Source organism: Penicillium citrinum, assembly GCF_028827155.1.
Source record: "Penicillium citrinum strain IBT 23319 chromosome Unknown utg000006l:1.0-3011923.0:1.0-3012962.0, whole genome shotgun sequence".
Classification (NCBI taxonomy): Eukaryota; Fungi; Ascomycota; class Eurotiomycetes; order Eurotiales; family Aspergillaceae; genus Penicillium; species Penicillium citrinum.
In genome coordinates, this window is record NW_026622691.1 from 1,910,950 (window position 1) to 1,928,287 (window position 17,338).

The 17,338-nt window shown below is 46.3% G+C and overlaps 7 protein-coding genes across 7 annotated transcripts; 4 read left to right on the forward strand and 3 right to left on the reverse strand.

Annotated features, from left to right (window-relative positions):
- Nucleotides 1-696: 696 nt before the first annotated feature.
- On the forward strand, nt 697-2,072 carry N7469_007251 (SMP-30/gluconolactonase/LRE family protein; the record flags this gene model as incomplete). Its single annotated transcript, XM_056646169.1, has 3 exons — nt 697-931; nt 980-1,245; nt 1,314-2,072. The coding sequence occupies 3 exons, from the start codon at nt 697-699 to the stop codon at nt 2,070-2,072; spliced, it is 1,260 nt and encodes a 419-aa protein (XP_056499610.1).
- Nucleotides 2,073-3,438: 1,366 nt separating this feature from the next.
- On the forward strand, nt 3,439-6,312 carry N7469_007252 (DUF323 domain protein; the record flags this gene model as incomplete). The annotated part of the gene is made up of 7 exons (XM_056646170.1): nt 3,439-3,737; nt 3,832-4,511; nt 4,582-4,797; nt 4,858-5,755; nt 5,808-6,043; nt 6,100-6,181; nt 6,240-6,312. The coding sequence occupies 7 exons, from the start codon at nt 3,439-3,441 to the stop codon at nt 6,310-6,312; spliced, it is 2,484 nt and encodes an 827-aa protein (XP_056499611.1).
- A 2,795-nt stretch (nt 6,313-9,107) lies between these two features.
- On the forward strand, nt 9,108-9,597 carry N7469_007253 (uncharacterized protein; the record flags this gene model as incomplete). Its single annotated transcript, XM_056646171.1, has 2 exons — nt 9,108-9,182; nt 9,253-9,597. The coding sequence occupies 2 exons, from the start codon at nt 9,108-9,110 to the stop codon at nt 9,595-9,597; spliced, it is 420 nt and encodes a 139-aa protein (XP_056499612.1).
- Nucleotides 9,598-9,682: 85 nt separating this feature from the next.
- N7469_007254 (uncharacterized protein) lies at nt 9,683-10,877 on the reverse strand (the record flags this gene model as incomplete). The annotated part of the gene is made up of 3 exons (XM_056646172.1): nt 9,683-10,556; nt 10,619-10,661; nt 10,718-10,877. The coding sequence occupies 3 exons, from the start codon at nt 10,875-10,877 to the stop codon at nt 9,683-9,685; spliced, it is 1,077 nt and encodes a 358-aa protein (XP_056499613.1).
- Nucleotides 10,878-11,306: 429 nt separating this feature from the next.
- On the reverse strand, nt 11,307-11,804 carry N7469_007255 (transcription initiation factor IIA subunit gamma; the record flags this gene model as incomplete). The annotated part of the gene is made up of 3 exons (XM_056646173.1): nt 11,307-11,453; nt 11,551-11,698; nt 11,761-11,804. 3 exons carry the CDS (start codon nt 11,802-11,804, stop codon nt 11,307-11,309), a joined length of 339 nt encoding a protein of 112 aa, XP_056499614.1.
- Nucleotides 11,805-12,646: 842 nt separating this feature from the next.
- Nucleotides 12,647-12,850, forward strand: N7469_007256 (uncharacterized protein; the record flags this gene model as incomplete). Its single annotated transcript, XM_056646174.1, has 1 exon — nt 12,647-12,850. One exon carries the CDS (start codon nt 12,647-12,649, stop codon nt 12,848-12,850), a length of 204 nt encoding a protein of 67 aa, XP_056499615.1.
- A 614-nt stretch (nt 12,851-13,464) lies between these two features.
- On the reverse strand, nt 13,465-15,443 carry N7469_007257 (hexokinase family protein; the record flags this gene model as incomplete). Its single annotated transcript, XM_056646175.1, has 2 exons — nt 13,465-14,695; nt 14,815-15,443. The coding sequence occupies 2 exons, from the start codon at nt 15,441-15,443 to the stop codon at nt 13,465-13,467; spliced, it is 1,860 nt and encodes a 619-aa protein (XP_056499616.1).
- Nucleotides 15,444-17,338: the final 1,895 nt, after the last annotated feature.

Genomic DNA, 17,338 nt, shown 5'->3' on the forward strand with positions numbered 1-17,338 from the left:
CGCAAGTCTTAAGCCGTTCAAAATTCAATAGATTTTTTTTCCCGCAGATCAGTCTTCACAGTTTGCGTGGCTTGTACCGAAAATAGCCGGCAAAGCAATAAGCTAGTTGTTGAGCAATAATTGAAGGTATTCGTGCGGACTACCTGGGCTTAATACCAGCCCCAAGAGCAACTATTCCATTCGGACTTTTTTTGGCGCTCATTTTCGAGTATCCACCGAGATGGGCTTTACTTGGAGAGATGTTGAGATATACTAATCCAATAAATAAAATACCGGAATACCGGCCAGAATTGAGAAGATATGCAAACTGTATATTGTGTACTTTTACTCATGGCGAGACTCCAAGTTTATTTTCTGCTTAGGGATGTGGCGTTGTACAGTATAGAGGTAAGTTCATAAAGGAGGGTGCCAACTCCCACCGCTGCGAGTAGTGCTTGAGACTGAAAACTTTTAGCTGGTCAGGCACATATTGTTTTAGAGTCATACGAGGAACTAAATAGTATGCCAATTCTTGAAAACCCTTTCGGCTAAACGGATGAATCCGCAGCTGATCTCCGGGGAATTATCCGCTAGGTGGATCTTCCCCCTCCGCACACAAACAGCGCGTTCGTTTGCGTACTTATTATATTTATAGGTGGACTGAATTGGGAAGAGCGACTAAGCTCATAATCAAACAATATTGTGGTAGATATTTCAATGAATCTTGACGCTGTTCCATTTCTGTCTACACTAGGGCTGGGAGATGCATTCTCCTCTCCCCTCAATTATCTGGGACTGAATCAACAACCTGCTATAGTGCACAAGGCAGTCGCACTCAATGATGGAAACCGATTTCTAAACAAGCCCCCTGCTGGGTTTGAACAAGTTTCTCTCTCTTGGGTCAGGGACAATCTTGCAGTGATTCCTGGGGAGTGGGAAGCTGGGGAGATCAGTCAGTACTTACATCGATTCAGCTATGTTGAAACTGACCGAATTCCAGAGACATCATTCTATGATATCAAGTCAGACGACCAGACCTTTCAAGACTCGTTGGACGTAACCAAATCCTCGGATTTCATTGCGTGGGATGCGCTCTTCCTGGATGTTATTGGACCAGATGCGAAGCTTGAACGGATCCAGTCCTTCGAGGGCGAAGCTCCCACGGTTCACGAAGCCCCTGCATATGTACCTGAAACCAACGAGCTATTTTTCTCCGATACAAAAGCTACTGGGTGGCTTTGGGCTATCGAGGTAGATACACTCCAGGTATGTATCTGTTTGCACAACCGACCCAAGGCAATTTTGACATGATGCTGACTCAACGATTTTCGAAGACTCGCAAGGTCGAAACGACGCCGCCTTTGCCTAATGTCAATGGAGCTCGATATCACCAAGGACAAGTATATCTAACTACGAATGGTGGCTCAGCCCGTGGGATCTGGCGTCTTCATCCTAGAAATGGTACAGCAACGCCAGTCGTGAATAATTTCCGCGGTCGACATCTGAACAGCCCTAATGATCTTGTCTTTGATGCTGAGTCAAATATTTGGTTCACAGATCCTCCGTATGGTTGGTACCAGGGATTCCCTACAGTGCAACCTCCTGAAATCCCTACGGGGGTTTACTTCTTCAACATGAAAACAAAAGCTTTGAACGTTGTCTCCAATAATGTTGTTCTAATGCCTAACGGCCTTGCTTTTTCACCGGATGGTGCAACACTTTACATTGCAGACTCAAACTCGACGTCCGGCAAGCCTATGGAGCATCATGCAGCTAGTTTGAGAAATGTCTGGGCGTTCGATGTGAACAGATCTCTTTTGAGCAATCCTCGCCTCATTCATCATACAGAGAATGGCTGGCCTGATGGGCTCCAAGTCTCGCGAAGCGGATATGTCCTGGTGGCAGTCTTCGGGGGAGTGGATGTTGTTGATCCCGAAACTGGGACATTGCTTGGAAAAATTAATACGCCAGGCGATATTATCTTCAATTTGGAGAAGGGGCCATGTCGCGCAAATGACAGGATATGGTTGTTTACGGGACAAAATTTCATCTACAAAGTCACCCTTAAGGAGGGCGGTCGGTGTATATCTTAAGAAAAATGAGTCTGTCCACCCAAACTCGGTAATTGCGAAGCTCAACGGGGAAACCAAGGCAGGGAAGGAGACAATCGCAGATTGAATCAAGACTAGGAGGAGTCTTGATCATGAGGATGCCAACAGAAGTCGTAGGACAAGTTTCGGACGATCCACGCCCGAAAAGAATGGAAGGCAAAGGTCTCAACCTAAAATAAAAGGTCTAAGAACGGTTTCACGGGACAGTATCCCTGGGGATGGTGAAAAGATCGAGGAGGCCGTTGAAAGAGAGAAGAGGAGGGTACACATCCAAGGAGAAAGCTCGTCAACGGGAAGATGATCTATAAAATATTCTGCCCGATATATAAGGCATTATATGTACTATCAAGATTACAAGCTACATTGCGCTTAAACAGACCTGCTGGAGTAGGTACAGTTATTCAATGTATTATTTGAGAAACCACTGTAATTATTATTCATGCTGTGCTACCCCTCCCATAACTTAAGGGCATTCTAATGCGCGGTTTCAAAAATAATGCTGTACATACTGTATGTTCTACTAGTAACTATTACATTCATGCAAAAGGCTGCATCATGTCCTTGGCGTTGATTATTTTCGGCGAGGGTGGAAGGATAAGATTTCCGGATTGTTCATCCTCAATCCGAAACAATAAAGAACCTACTAGCGAATTTTTGGATTACTTGTACACAAATACTAATCTGACTGGAATAAAGAACAAGCTCGATGCAAACTCTGGAAACATCCAAAAAAAGAAAGCAAAACCTGCAAACGGTGCAAATTCCGCTATGACCTCAGCGCGTCGTCCTCCCCACATCTTCCATTGCCGTGACGCGCCGCAAGTGGTGCAACGACAGGCAATGCAAACAGAAAGTGGAATCACTCGACGTCAGACCGGCAGCCTGCGGGTGACTCAACACCAAATCTGATAATATAATACGAGTGGTAAATTGGCTGATCTGCGATCTAGACTTGCGGGGTTCCTGGTGCAAACACATTCCATAAGTCAAAACCGGTCCTCGCGGGCCAAATCGGGCTTTACTGCGGAAGCTTTCCTTGAGCTAGTTCGATGCAGGAAGTGTATTTTGCATGTTCGTCTTGGTTTTGTTCCGTTTGTTCGACCTTCCTGTTCCCATAGTTACATATCCCGTGTCTGTTTCCTGTTGGGTGTTTCGTCATAGAGTTTTCAGCTTCTATGTATAAGCAGGGTCCGAGGTAACCTGGGTAGACTCTAGCGCTTCCATAAAACCAGTACTTCTCCCCTTCTCGATCTTAATTATTTCTTTTTTTTTCTCCTCCCAGTTCACCTCCTCTTTGCACTGTTGAGGTTATACACTATTTGTTTCCTCCGCACATCCCGACGGCAAGATGTCTCCATCAGCAATCACCAATGTCGATTGCGTCGATATTGTCGATATTCACCAAGACAGTATAGAGTTCTCTCTTACGGACGAGTTACAGAGAAGCTTGAACCCGCCAAAGGGCCAAGACCCTTCATTCCCTACCCTACTTCTCTACGATACCAAGGGACTCAAGTTATTTGAAAAGATCACCTACCTGAACGAGTATTACCTGACCAATGCCGAAATCGACATTTTGACAACCCATGCAAAGCGTATTGTGGAGCGAATTCCAGAGAATGCACAATTGGTGGAGCTTGGTAGCGGGTCTGTTTCCCTTGTTGTACATCGGATTTGTAGTTCTGAGAACTATTCACGATGGGTTTTCTTTCTCGAGGCACCTTTCTAACCCTTGTTCCAGAAATTTGAGAAAGATCGAAATTCTCCTTCGAGAGTGCGAGCGTGTGGAAAAGCGCGTGGATTATTATGCATTAGACTTGTCCTTGGGTGAGCTACAGCGGACCTTCTCGGAAATCACACCAGAAAGCTTCACTTATGTTGGTCTTCATGGTCTCCATGGTACTTATGACGATGCTCTTGTTTGGCTTCAGAAGTCTGAATCTTCCTCGAGGCCAACAGTTGTCTTGTCGATGGGGTCTTCGTTGGGAAACTTTCCTCGTGAGGCCGCTGGAGACTTTCTTGGCAACTGGTCAAAGATTATGAAACCGTCGGACTTTTTATTGATTGGCCTTGACGCTTGTAAAAACCCAGAAAGGGTATTCAAGGCATATAATGACTCTGAAGGCATTACCCGCCAGTTCTATGAGAATGGACTAGTACACGCAAATGCGGTCCTGGGCTACCAGGCTTTCAAGCCTCACGAATGGGAAATTCTAACGGGATATGACGAACGTGAAGGGCGGCATCAAGCATACTACTCGCCTATAGTTGATGTGACTATCAATGACACCACGATTCGGAAGGGTACGAAGCTTTTATTCGAGGAGGCCTACAAGTATGATCGCGATGAACGTGATCAGCTGTATCGACACTCGGGACTGATTTCTCAAGTCGAGTTTGGGAACCGTGACAATAGTTATCGTATGTTCCAGCAATTGTTTCAATTTTGTTGAGAATTGAAAATCGTTCATTAACTGACAATAAACCCCAGATCTTCATCTTTTGTCGCCTGCTTCTCTAGATAGGCCGACACGACCATCCCAATATGCCTCGCAATCAACACCAAGTGAACGAGATTTCCAGTCACTATGGACTGCTTGGGATGTAGCTACAAAATCTATGATTCCACGAGAGGATCTCCTCACTCAACCAATCAAGCTTCGAAATGCGTTAATTTTCTACCTTGGCCATATCCCAACTTTTTTTGGTTCGTTTGGCCCTATCTTAATCCCATTCCGCTATTCCCATGAGTACTAATATACAAAAGACATACATCTAACGCGTGCTCTACGGGACAAGCCCACCCACCCAAAGTATTACCAACAAATTTTTGAGCGTGGCGTCGATCCCGATGTTGAAGATCCAGAGCAATGCCATTCTCACAGTGAGATACCTGACGAATGGCCCCCTCTAGATGAGATAATCGACTACCAGGAGAGGGTGCGGAACCGAGCGCGTTCTCTTCTAAAAAAGGGAACAAATCTAAATCGCGATGTTGCGGAAGCTCTCTGGATAGGATTCGAACATGAAGCGATGCATCTAGAGACTTTTCTCTACATGCTACTTCAAAGTGACAGGACACTACCACCTGTCGGAGTGACACCTCCTAATTTTGTACAGTTGGCTCAAGATGCACAAAAGAACGCAAAGCCAAACCGGTGGTTCCACATTCCAAAGCAAACACTTCAGGTTGGGCTCGATGACTCCAATGATGGAAGCTTACCTCGGGAATCCTTTGGATGGGATAACGAGAAGCCGCAGAGAACAGTCTCCGTGCATTCTTTTGAAGCACAGGCTCGGCCAATTACCAATGGTGAATACGCTCAATACTTACGAGCTCTGCGTCTTCAGGCGCTGCCTGCTTCCTGGGTGTGCACTCCTTCGGGAAAAGAATATCCTATCTCTCAAGGCATCACCTCTTCAAATGGCGGGGGAAGCTCTTCGGCTCCCCAATTCCAGTTTGAGGATATTGGAGTCCGTACTGTATTTGGCCCTGTCCCTCTTAGACTTGCGCAGGATTGGCCTTTAATCGCCTCTTACGATGAGTTCGCAAGTTATGCCAAGTGGGCGGGATGCCGTATTCCCACATTTGAGGAGACCAAAAGTATTTATATGTACTCGGACAAGCTTCGCGAGAAAAATCAGGAGCAGGCCAATGGTCACAGGTAAGTTGTATCAACCATCCAATGGAGTATCATCGCTAATACGAATCCGCAGCAACGGAGCACATTGCAACGGAACACATGAATCTTCGGTGCCGGAACAGCCATCCGTTTTCCGCGACCTCACTGGCTGCAATGTAGGCTTTAAAAACTGGCATCCTATTCCAGTTACACCACAAGGAGACAAACTCGCTGGCCATGGCGAAATGGGCGGTGTTTGGGAATGGACAAGCACCCCGCTGGCGCCTCATGAGGGCTTCCATTCCATGGAGATATATCCAGGATATACCAGTAAGATATATAGTCTACATCTTTTGAGTTTGCATCGATTGCTAATTAAATCCCAGCTGATTTCTTCGATGGAAAACACAACATCATTCAGGGCGGGTCCTGGGCAACCCTTCCCCGAATTGCAGGCAGGAACACTTTGTAAGTGATATCAGAATTACAAGTATCTGAAGGCTTTACTAACGGTTTGATCCTTCAGCGTGAATTGGTACCAGCACAATTATTTGTATGCGTGGGCTGGTGCACGTCTTGTACGAGACTGCAACTCTTAGATAGTCCATCGCTACAACAGTATAGTTCTAGGATACCTTGATAGTAATTCTGCAGTGTGAGCAACTGGTACTGGTGTAGTACGTAGTAGCCTTGGTATGCTTCTATTAATTATGGTGGTAGCTAGTACTAATACTTTGTGCCGAGCCTTATCAACTGTTGAATCAAGTGAGTATGGGGAAATTCTACCGTGTTCGTGCCGATCGCGCCTTTCGCGCATACACGACGCTGTATACTATTTGGAGCATCTCACCCAGGGTAGGGGGTCGATAACATTACTGCTTAAAGGTATATCTTAAAATATAAGAAGAGCAAGGAATGACCAATCCAGCAGTCCCTGGAGCCAAAGTGTGGAACTTTCCATGAATGCAGGGGAAGAATGCAGGTCAAAGAACCAAATGCTTGGGACAAATCGTACCAACATAGTTAACATGTAGGCCTTGCATGATCTTCAACTACATACCAGCCACATCCGAAGGTTTTTTTTTTCCACAGTCTGTTGAGAGTTTCTTACCTTCCCTAGAGCGCGTTACCTGGGGAATCTCCAAGATAGAGTTGGTGGCTAGCTTACTACTAAATTCTCAGTTCAGGCGTTGGCTAGTGGGAAAGTCAGATAGTCGGATTATCAAAGGCTATTTGAATGGCTGAAAGTCATAGTTGATTGGAGAGATTGGTAACTGAGATGACGACCAAGCTGATCCCTGTCTTCCGTTCTAGGCTAGGCCGAGGCTGGGATAGGGGATTCACCAATTGTTCCTGAGTTAAGGAGCCGTTAGTTATTTAATGACTGATATCTATATGTACTGTAGAAATTCGAGAACGAGTTAAATCGGATATTTATGCTTGCAGTTCGTTTCATTGCTTTTCAGTACTGCAATGTAGAAGCATGGAATGTATGACCACGCCGAGATCTAGCCCGGCAGCCGGCCGAAATTGCCTTTGTGAGGTGTTCGCTGACTCGGCATTGCTCCGACGCAAGGGAGTCACGAATATAATACGGAAATTTCCTGGCTATGTATGTACGTAAGTAGTAAAGTTTCGCAAGGACTGTCGGATATAATGAGATTTGACTCGCGCCGTTATAAAATTGATTAATGTGGCAATAGAACTTAATGGCACAATGTACGGAGGTCAAAGGAACGTTGGCATAACAATATCTGATACCTCAACTATAGAATGGGAATCTGACAGTCAGCTTTGAAAATCTGAATGAAAACGCTCTAGGGCATGACAACAAATTTTGGTTCAGTAAGTAAGGACGGTATTTCCAAAGCGGGTGTATTGAGCGTAAACAAAGATATTACTACCGAGTACTAGTTGGGCATCGCTTCGATTATACATAGTACGGCACATATCTTACCAGCCTGTATTAGTACTCCTTGGACGACCATCCCTGTCAGTGACGAATCCACGGGTGATCGACATCGGATCAGGGAGATCCTCGATCGATTTTACTGCCCAGTAGACATAGTACATTCAGCGAGGTCATCGTTACGCGCCAGGGATCTCATGTAAATACACCTTTTCTTCGGAGTGGAGTACCCAGAGAGCAGAAAATGTACGGGGAGATACGAGCAGAAAGGAATTATCACCTTGGCTAGATGAATATCCAATACTCTAATCCCCAAGATAACCGTGGTTGTCGGGGCAGATGCTAAGATGCTAGTCAAATGCCGGCATTCGGAAGTTGCCTGTTGCGCATTACCAATAGATCAAACGGCGCATGTCTCGTCTCCGATGAGATCAAATTATTCTACGCTAATATTAAACCTTAAAGGAAAAGGCTTGCTCGCCTGTCGACCGCAAAGAGCCAAGAATGAAGTACAGAGCCATCAGGACACGAGGTTCGCCTTGGTAACCCTCCCTTTTGCCTGTTTCGGAGGCCCTTCTCCACTCCCATCTCCACTTCAATCCTCGAGTGCCTACCATGTACAGGTTTTCGATGCATAGCTATTCCCTGCAGGCTGCAGGTCATAGTAGCCTTGCTGTGTATAGGTAACAATATACCGTGGACGTGTTTATTCGCCAATTTCAAGCCTCTGCGTGACGTGTGGATTATCACAACAATCAAACTTTGCGTTCACGAATATGGCCTGCATACTGTGAACTGAAAGCAGACTCGCTTTTCCCGAGGATTTTGTTCGTTCCTCCCTGAGGAAGTCATTTCTTGTCCGTGGAAGGAAATTGCCGGCAGGGATAGGGTAGGCTTGACCATTTGGAATGTGTCACAGACCTAAGAAAGGGTTTCAACGGGTGAATCTTGCCGAACCTGTCACTCAGTGGTCCTTTCCCATGCCACAGGAGTGGAAAGCTGTCGCCCAGTTCAACCTGCATGGGCGGGGCAGTGGATCATTTTGTCCTTGACAAGCCGTGGATAGTATGGATGTGCATACTGCGTGGACTGCCTGGAACTTGGCTTTACACGGCCGCGTTGTACATAGTACATATATGTACCCCAGGACAGCCGCGTCTTTTCCATCTTCCTTCGCAGCACATCAATGGCATAGAGCCACTGCAGCTTTTGGCGTCCTTTCTTTATTGTTCCTTCTTTCGGCTTTCGTCTCGCCACCAGTCTTTCGTTTCATACATTGTCCCTCGTTCTTTAGCATTCATTCTTTTGCCAGCCAAAGCGTTGCTTTTTTTCACCCTTCTGTGTTATATTTTTTGATATACCAAACGCCAAGGCTTTGACAACAAACCTTTGTCTCAATCCACTACCACACCTCATTGGACAAGACCTTCATAAACTCGAGAAGACCACCTTTCCTGAAATCATCAACATAAGACTCCAGTCAATATGGGATGCTTTCGACAACTATTTCGATCTATGTTAGCGCCATTCAAGCGCGAACAACCCCGGGTGCTTGAGATCGTGAGTCTAGCCGCCATGCCCAAGACGTTAAATTTTACAGACGTGGTGACTGACAAAAATGTGATAACAGGGCCCCCCAACCAATTTTCGCAAGGAAGAACCACCTGCCTGCTTCTCGGATGCCGAGTCAGTTCTATCGCCCAAACAGACTCCCATCGAGCGACCAATTCTGACAAAAGAAACACAGCACATTGACGTCTCAGGACAGCCACGGAATAGTGATGGAGAAGAGCGAAACGACGATCGAGACAGTGGCTTGTCCGCCATCACCCAAGGGGATGCTCCGGAGCCATGTTCGACGGATGAGCATCAAACTGTCTCAACCCGCTTCCGAGATCGCATAAGGCCGACACGGTGGTTCAGACCAGCCAAAAATGCCGCAGCTGAAGACACGGGCGGCTTGGTGAATAAATGATATTATTGAAGAAGGAGCGGCTGGGATGACGCCAATTTGTTTCACCAATTGAGGAATGGGATTAATATATGATGTGATTCATCATTCACAACAAAAATGTCGGAACGTTATGTGAGCGGGATTTTTTGGATTCCAGATTTTGTTCGGCAAGGGCGCTATCCGGCGTCTTGCTCGTCGAGGGAGAACGCTCTTTCTTGACGGATATAGACGTTTTTGACTCTGATGGCTCTGGTAGCTCATCAAGGTCATCAATCAACGATTGCATTCTTGACTTGAAACCCACGGTTGGTGTTTGACTCCCTCGGCCCGGCGTTGGCTTGGGCTTTTGTACTGTAGCCTGCGTAAAATCTTTCTGTACGGCATTATTTGGGCGTTGTGTTTGTCCTACTGTAAGCTCATCAACTTTAGGCACCTTATTCTTTGTTGATCTTGTAGATGTGGAAGCTCGGTAGGAAGGTCCATCGAGATCGTCTTCATCAGATGATTCTGTAACGGCGCCAGTAGACTCATGGCTTCCTCCAGTTTGCTGTTGCAGAGGTCGAGGAAGTTTAATCCTGGGTCGGTCTACGATCATCGAGGGTGGTGGTCCGAAACCTGCAGCAGCTCTGGTAGAAGATTTGATTTTCATTCCGAATACTCCAGTTAGAGACCACACACTTTTGCGCGTGGTCATTAGACGGTGAAAATGTGTTCCTGCAAAGTCATCATTTTCACTGGCATCCTCGTCGATGTTTTCATCCTGACGTTGAGCAATTGTTTGCTGAAATGCATCTTGCTGGCGAGTCCTGAGGGCCTCAATGTTTTTCTTTATTTGCAGTTCTTTCGGCATGGTTGTTCTGCCGTCTGTTGGGCGTTCCAGGTCATTTGCATGATGATTGACAGGTCGGTTGGGGGTATGCGAGTCGTCAATGTATTCGTTCTTTACAAAATTTTTGTAGCGAGACGCCCCAATTGGAGGACTATATATCTTGCAATTAGTGGTGTTCTTTCATTTTTGACGCGCATTGAATTTGTGTCGTACTGGTCAGAGGCATCATGTTCATTTATAGATGTAGAAGGTTGAGCTAGTAAGCCAGTATCATATTAGTCTCAATCAATCTAGCCTAGAGCAGCCTCTCACAATTTTTCAGGTCTTCTTGCTTCACCTCCATTATTGGTGAACTGTATCGGTCCATGTAATCATCAGAAAGCCGTTCTCTTTTGACGCGTTTCCGTGAAGGAGATTCGCCAGTCAAGTCAACTGTTTCCTCGGCTTGCGCCCATGGCAAGTACCGGGACATCGCGCAAGATAAAGATGTTTCAATCTGTTTGAGGGGTCGTCATATGGCGGCTCAGCATGCCGGGGACTGGCGGTCGAGAGGTGAAGTTGGAGATCTTAGATCGGCGCGATAAGAGATGAGGTCACGGGCCGCTGGTGCCTGGATAACCCCGACTCTCCATCAAATACTACGATAGAGAGCGAAGTTTGAATAAACCATGAATGGACGAATGGATGAATGAATGATATACTGCTGTATAAAGCAACCTCAATCTTATTGGGTATCTGGAGTAATATTGACATTTTGTTTATGCAAAAGCCACGCAGGCAGAAATAACAGTAAATCCATCAACGCCATCAAAACGCAAGACACCGGGATGAAAGGGTAGGGTTGCAAAACGCCTTGTAATCGCCCAAAAGAAGAAAACGCCGGTCATTTAGATATCCTCGTCTATGCCTCGCCCGGTCGCTTGCTGTTGCAGCTGACAATCTTCACCTTGTCCGCGGTGACCGAAGTTTGGTTGTCCAGCTTGAAAGTCACGTCCTTGATGAGGAAGGTCCAGACTTCATCGCAAAATCGGTACGTATCTAGGTGACCCTAGAAGAGAAAAGGAAAAGCAAATAGTCAGCGTTCTGATATCATCCGGCCAATGTGGGCCGTTATGGCGGAGGAAGGCAGGGAAACAATAATGTACCTTGAATGTAAGTCTGGCACGAACACGGTCTGCCAAAACCTCGGTGACCACTCTATCAAAGGTCGACAAAATCTTCATCGCCAGCTGCGGTTCGATACGGCCATCGTTGATCAGATCATCGAGAGTATCGGTCAAAGCAAGGCCAAGGCTAATCGAGATAATGTCAGCTCCACATTGCTCCAGGCTTGCGCATTTTGCGAGATTCAGTACCTGCTACCACGATATAATTCATAGTAGGACGTAGCGGACGACATCTCGAGCAAATAGCGAGACTCAACCGGGATAGAGATGGTGTCGAGCGTTGAGTTGCGTGGCTCCGGGCGATGGCGGGGATAACCAGTCAAAGAATCCACGTGACTTAAGATGGTCCAGACCGCTTTCCAACTCTTATCTACAATTTACGTCAGTCCCTCATAACTTGAAGGATAAATACTTCATTTCTTACTCTTTCTCTTTATCGTTCTTTTCACTCTCCTCTTCCTCGTTCACCTTCCTGCTAATTAATCATGATACTGAGGGGATCTTTCAAATTGGTCGCGAACAATAGGGCATTACTGCCCAGTCATCAAACTATCATTCGGACTTTATCTTCCGCCTCCTCTGACGCACCTCCAAAAGGTCGGTAGCAATACAGCAAATGAGGGAGACCAATTCCTGGGTTGGATTTTGCTGAATCTCATATAAATTGAAGACATCATACCAAACAGTTCCAAGCAGAAAAAAGGGGGATCGAACGAAACCTCAAGACCCGTAAATAGTTCCTCCAACAAATCCAAGTCCGTCGCCCAATCCGATGCCGAACTTCGCGAGCGATTAGAGAAAATGTCCGGCGAGGGAGGTGCAGCTGGGATAGAATACGAAGATGGCAAACCAAACGCTATGAAACGGGGTGTGCGAAATAACATGTTCCGGTTGATTTGAGCTTACCATAATTCATTACAACATGATCAATTCAGCCCGTCGTTTCAAGTTTGATCGTGTCGGGGTATTCAAGATCGAAAGAGCAAGACCTTCAGTCATTCGTTCTTTTGTCTTTTGCCAAGGCCAACCAAACTAGGTTTATTTCCTCGGCCCCTGGGGCCGAGTCTTTCGCATCATGACTCGCCAAGCATCTGCGCGACTCCGTCGGCATACGCATGTGTCCTTTATAGCTAGAGCACTTGATTCGGGGATCTTGGAACCCGCCGATCCCGAGCGGGAAGTCTGCGTCATTGCAGGGATACTTTACTCCCATCGAACACCAGCATTCTTCATTACGCTCCCATTACTGGAGCCGCGCAATCAGATCCGCGATTGGTGAAGTGACACAAAGTTTGCGATATGAAGGTGGAGATGGTGTGTCTTCTTACAGGGTGATTAAGGGTCTCAGACACCACATCGATTGCGCAGCTTTTCGACTGTCGCAATTTCCAAAGCATACCGGGTTCACTTGCGCATTCACTTGGCTTTGGATGATCGACTCCTGGGCGTAAATCATACTGCATTTAGGTATACCTTGAAACATACTCTAGGATGAGACTCAGGTTACGGAAGTAGTGGTCACCAGTCACTGGTCCTAGCCTGAATTCAGTGAAACAGCGCCGCATAACGGATTCACGAGATTATAGAGTACCGTGGAGGAGATGCACTAGTGTAAGTCGTGGGAACTCCAAGGCAAACAATTTCCAGTCTTGTAGGCTCAATTTTCTGGAAGCACTGTAAAAAATAGTACAGCAAGCCAAAGTAAGAGAAGAGAAAAAGAAGAGGGAAAATCCCCTTTCTATATAGAGCATCGTGATAACAGCGAAATGAAGTAGACATAGGACCATCCTGATTCTTTTCACACAAGACTCCGCTAAGGGCAAACCGAAAACATAATCATAGCAAGCTCCAAATGCACGCTTTGGTTCGTAAAAAGCGTGAGAAGTAATAAGTTCATTTGTTAGAGACCATACCAGCCAAAACACCTGCACCTATAACTCCTCCGTCTGAGGCCTCACGCAAGAAAACCGATTTTCCACCTTGTTGTGGACCCGTTCGCATGATCAAACGATCGATATGCTGTTGGCACATCTCTTTGAATTGAGGATAGTGTTGGATAATACCACCTGTGTATGCAACCACTAATTCCTCTGGGCCAGACTGCCAATCAATCGGAACTGACTGAAGCACTGGAACAACTCGGCCGTGGAAATTATTGTTGACGAAATTGGGCTGACTACTGGAAGTCGAAGCTGCTGTACTGTCGAGTGCTCCAGAATCGCCATTGCTTTGTGGGGATGCAGCATTTTCGGGGGTATTGACGTTGCTGTCCTCCTTTAGCTCGATCTCCCGACAACAAGCAAGTAAGCCAATCACTGCGGCCGCGATCAAACCAGCCGATCGCCGCTGTACAGCCCGGGCGATTCGGCGAAAATCACCTGCTGTACGAGCATCCCATTTCCAATCGCTGCTCTCTGGTGGAGGAAGAGTCTCGTTGAGATCCTTTGCGAGATCTACGTCGGATCGAGCACGGGCAACATGGTCGGAGATATAGGTGGTAGTTAGGGCATATTCCTGAATGAGGTTCGCGGGGAGGATTCGTTTTGAGAGGCCTGCGACTTCGGTGAGGTAGTCGAACAGGATCAACCGGATCAATTCACCAATATATCGTCCACCAGTCATATACTCGAATGGCTGGAACCCTGGGCGCGCACAAGCCCGGTCCAGCTCGATATCCCATTTGGTCGTGACATTCAGCTCAGTGAGCGGTGGCGCAGCGCCTGAAATCGTCCATTCCGTATTGACGATTGTTTCGACGGCCTCTGCGTTCATAGCATTGACGTTCTTCGCTTTGGATTCGTGTAGCGAACTGAGTTTCATCGGGATGGTTGCGTTACATCCCGTGCCGACGATGATGCCCATGGCCACCCGGCTGTTGGGCAGGGATTTAACTGCATATGCGAGTGAAGCCAACGTCGCAACGGTGTCGTTTGTAATGGCTTGGATTTTCAATTTGGGCAGCGCAAATAGTTTGCGTCGCTTGGAGGATGGCTCGTCTTCATCATCTGGCCTCCTTGTGTGTTTTTCATATCCATTGAGTAGAATCTTCCGAAGATTCAAATTGGATGTGATGGCAAATCCTTTGCCCATGGGCATCAGAGTAGCCTCTGCTAAAGATTCTTGCCTAGAAATGGATCAGCATGGAATGGTATGATACCGTATGGCGTTGGTTTCATAGAAGAAATAATAATAATAATAATAATAATAATGAGAAATAGAAATAGAGAGAGGAGGGATACTGACATGATTGGGAAACTAAAGGTAATGCCCATGTCTAGCTCAGCAGGGATATCTTTCTTAGCATCATCCGAAGTGAGACTCTCCGCTACCACCTCCGCAATACAATCACCGATCCAAGCAAATAGATCCTCGGCCTTGTCCATCTTTAGATGTTCCTGTATGGGCCAGGCTCTTTCTAGAGTCCGCCTCACTCGTTGCCGTTGAGCTTTGCGAATGGTGTTTTGCGATCTCTGTGAAGCATCTACAGGGTGAGTCTCGGCTTCTACCTCGCCCAGTAATTCAATAAATGCAACCCGAAGGTTGCTCCCGCCCACATCGATGGCTAGATATCGACCAGTTTCCTCGCCTGTTGGCAGTTGAGTCACTGGGGTCGGTAAGAACTGCTGGTCTGATGTCAAGGCCAAGTGGCGGTATGTATCGGAGAAAGACCGAGCCAATTTATAGAGCACAGCTTCATCCAAGCACAAGGGGGCAAGAAACTCATCTAGCCGTTGATTATGCTCAAGATATTCCCTTTGTGATGGATCCAGCTCGGAGCTAGGCTCTTCTGGCTCCTCGTCCTCGATGATATCCTCTTGAGTGATGTCATGATCCTCGTCCTTCTCGGATGATATTGAATTGACAGATGCCATTGCTGGGAGGTCAGGTGGCTCTTGACCACCCAGGATTGAAAGTCCGCACGGATATTTCTTTTTATTCTTATTGGAACAAGAATAAAAATTAAAAATAAAGCAGGAAGAGAAAGACCAAAAGGAAAAGGAAAAGAAGACACTAAGTGGAGTAAACAAGGCCCTAAGGTTGTCTTCTTTTAATAGCAAGTAGGTAACGAGACCAAGGGCCGCCCTTGCGTTGGTCTTTTTTCTTTTTCTTTTTCTTTTTTTTCTTTTGAGGTTGACGTGATGATAACAAGGGACACGAGGAGACTAAAAATATCTGAATAGAATAGAACGAGTTAGTGAGGTTGCAATTTCACGCGGGTCGGCCGAGTGAACAATTTGCAAAATGAGGACGTGCAAACTGCAAAATGGTGACGCGGTCTGAGGTGCGGGGAGCAAAGGAGCAAAGGAGAGAAGGAGAAATTGGAAAGGAAAAAAAAGAGAAAGACAAAAGGGACGATCATGCCGGTAAAAGATCTTCAATTCATGAAGGATGTCTTTCTTTTTTCCTTTTTTTTTTTCGTTTTTAGTCTTTTTTAGAAAATTCAAAATTCAAAAAATGAAAAAATGAAAATCCATTTTCCCTCTTCTTCTGCGTACGTACCCTCACGAGGTGCAGTGGATTCCGTTCTATCAAGGGGCAAAGTTCCAGATTCGATGCGATCCGGGATCGGCCAGGGATTCGAGATGTGTTCCTGGGTCTTTACGGAGTATATGCTCCGTTATATAAAGTGGATTTAGATTGATCCTGACTGGAGGAAGTGACTTAATTGTTTGTTCTCCACTTCTCTGTCTTCCTGTCCTCGTTTCAGCCCAGAGGAGAGCTTTGCTAGTTCAAGTTTATGCTGGAACTGTTTTTTATACTAGGATGGTTTGTATGTGGAGCCCCTAGTAGTCTCCCTTTCCTTCCTTAGACAACAGGAGAATCGAGAACAGTATGAGGCAAATAAGGATTTAGCTCAGCGATCAGGTGAATAACACTTTGGCGATGGTTGAATGATCGTGTTGACTAAATGGGTGGTACAGGAGTAAAAATTAAGGGAGTCTCCCCGCAGAACAACTCGGCAGATAGGCATGCTCCGAAATTTAAGCACGAGCTGGGAAAAGAAAAACGATGCGACCATCAAAAAAAAAAAGTCATGGAGAGTCTCCGAGAAAGGGGGGAAATTGCACACGAGGCGATACCACCCTAGTGTTGTGCTAATGATTCAAGCTATTCGAATGTGTTTCCTCTTGTTTATGCCTCCTCGTCGTGCATTCCCGCTATTGGCCTCTCGCCTCGAGACTCTCCATCTCTCCCTTCGCCTTGTCCCCCCACCACCAACACACATCACCAGGGCCTTTCAAACAGCTATTCGTATTGGAGAAATTACCAGGTCCAATCTACAACCTCAATCCGATGATCCGCTGTCGGAGACAGTTCCACTTTGATTCCATACACACACCTACTACTGTATGTACTGAATGTGAATGTCTTCCCCCCTCTTTCTATCCTCCCCCGCCATTCGTTCCAGCGGGAACTATGTAACCCTACCGGCTCATCCGAACCAGTTGATCGACTTTCCCTCGTGGAAGGGCTTTTCGGTTAGAGATCTCGGCTACAACGTCTCGTCTACTATTTTCGTCTCTAGGCAGATGCTTGGCTTACCTGTTTCGAGTGAGAAAGGCAAAATCAGTCCACGCACGGTCGCAAAAGACAAAATAAAACGTTTAGCTCCATATACAACATAACTAGTGTACATGGTATACACATCATAAGAGTATCTCTACGGAGTACATAGTATACACCAAGCCATGCGGCAAAAAGAGTACAAATGTGGGGCCCACGAAAACGTGCCAAGTTTATTTTTGCTCATCGCGTCATTCGCCGA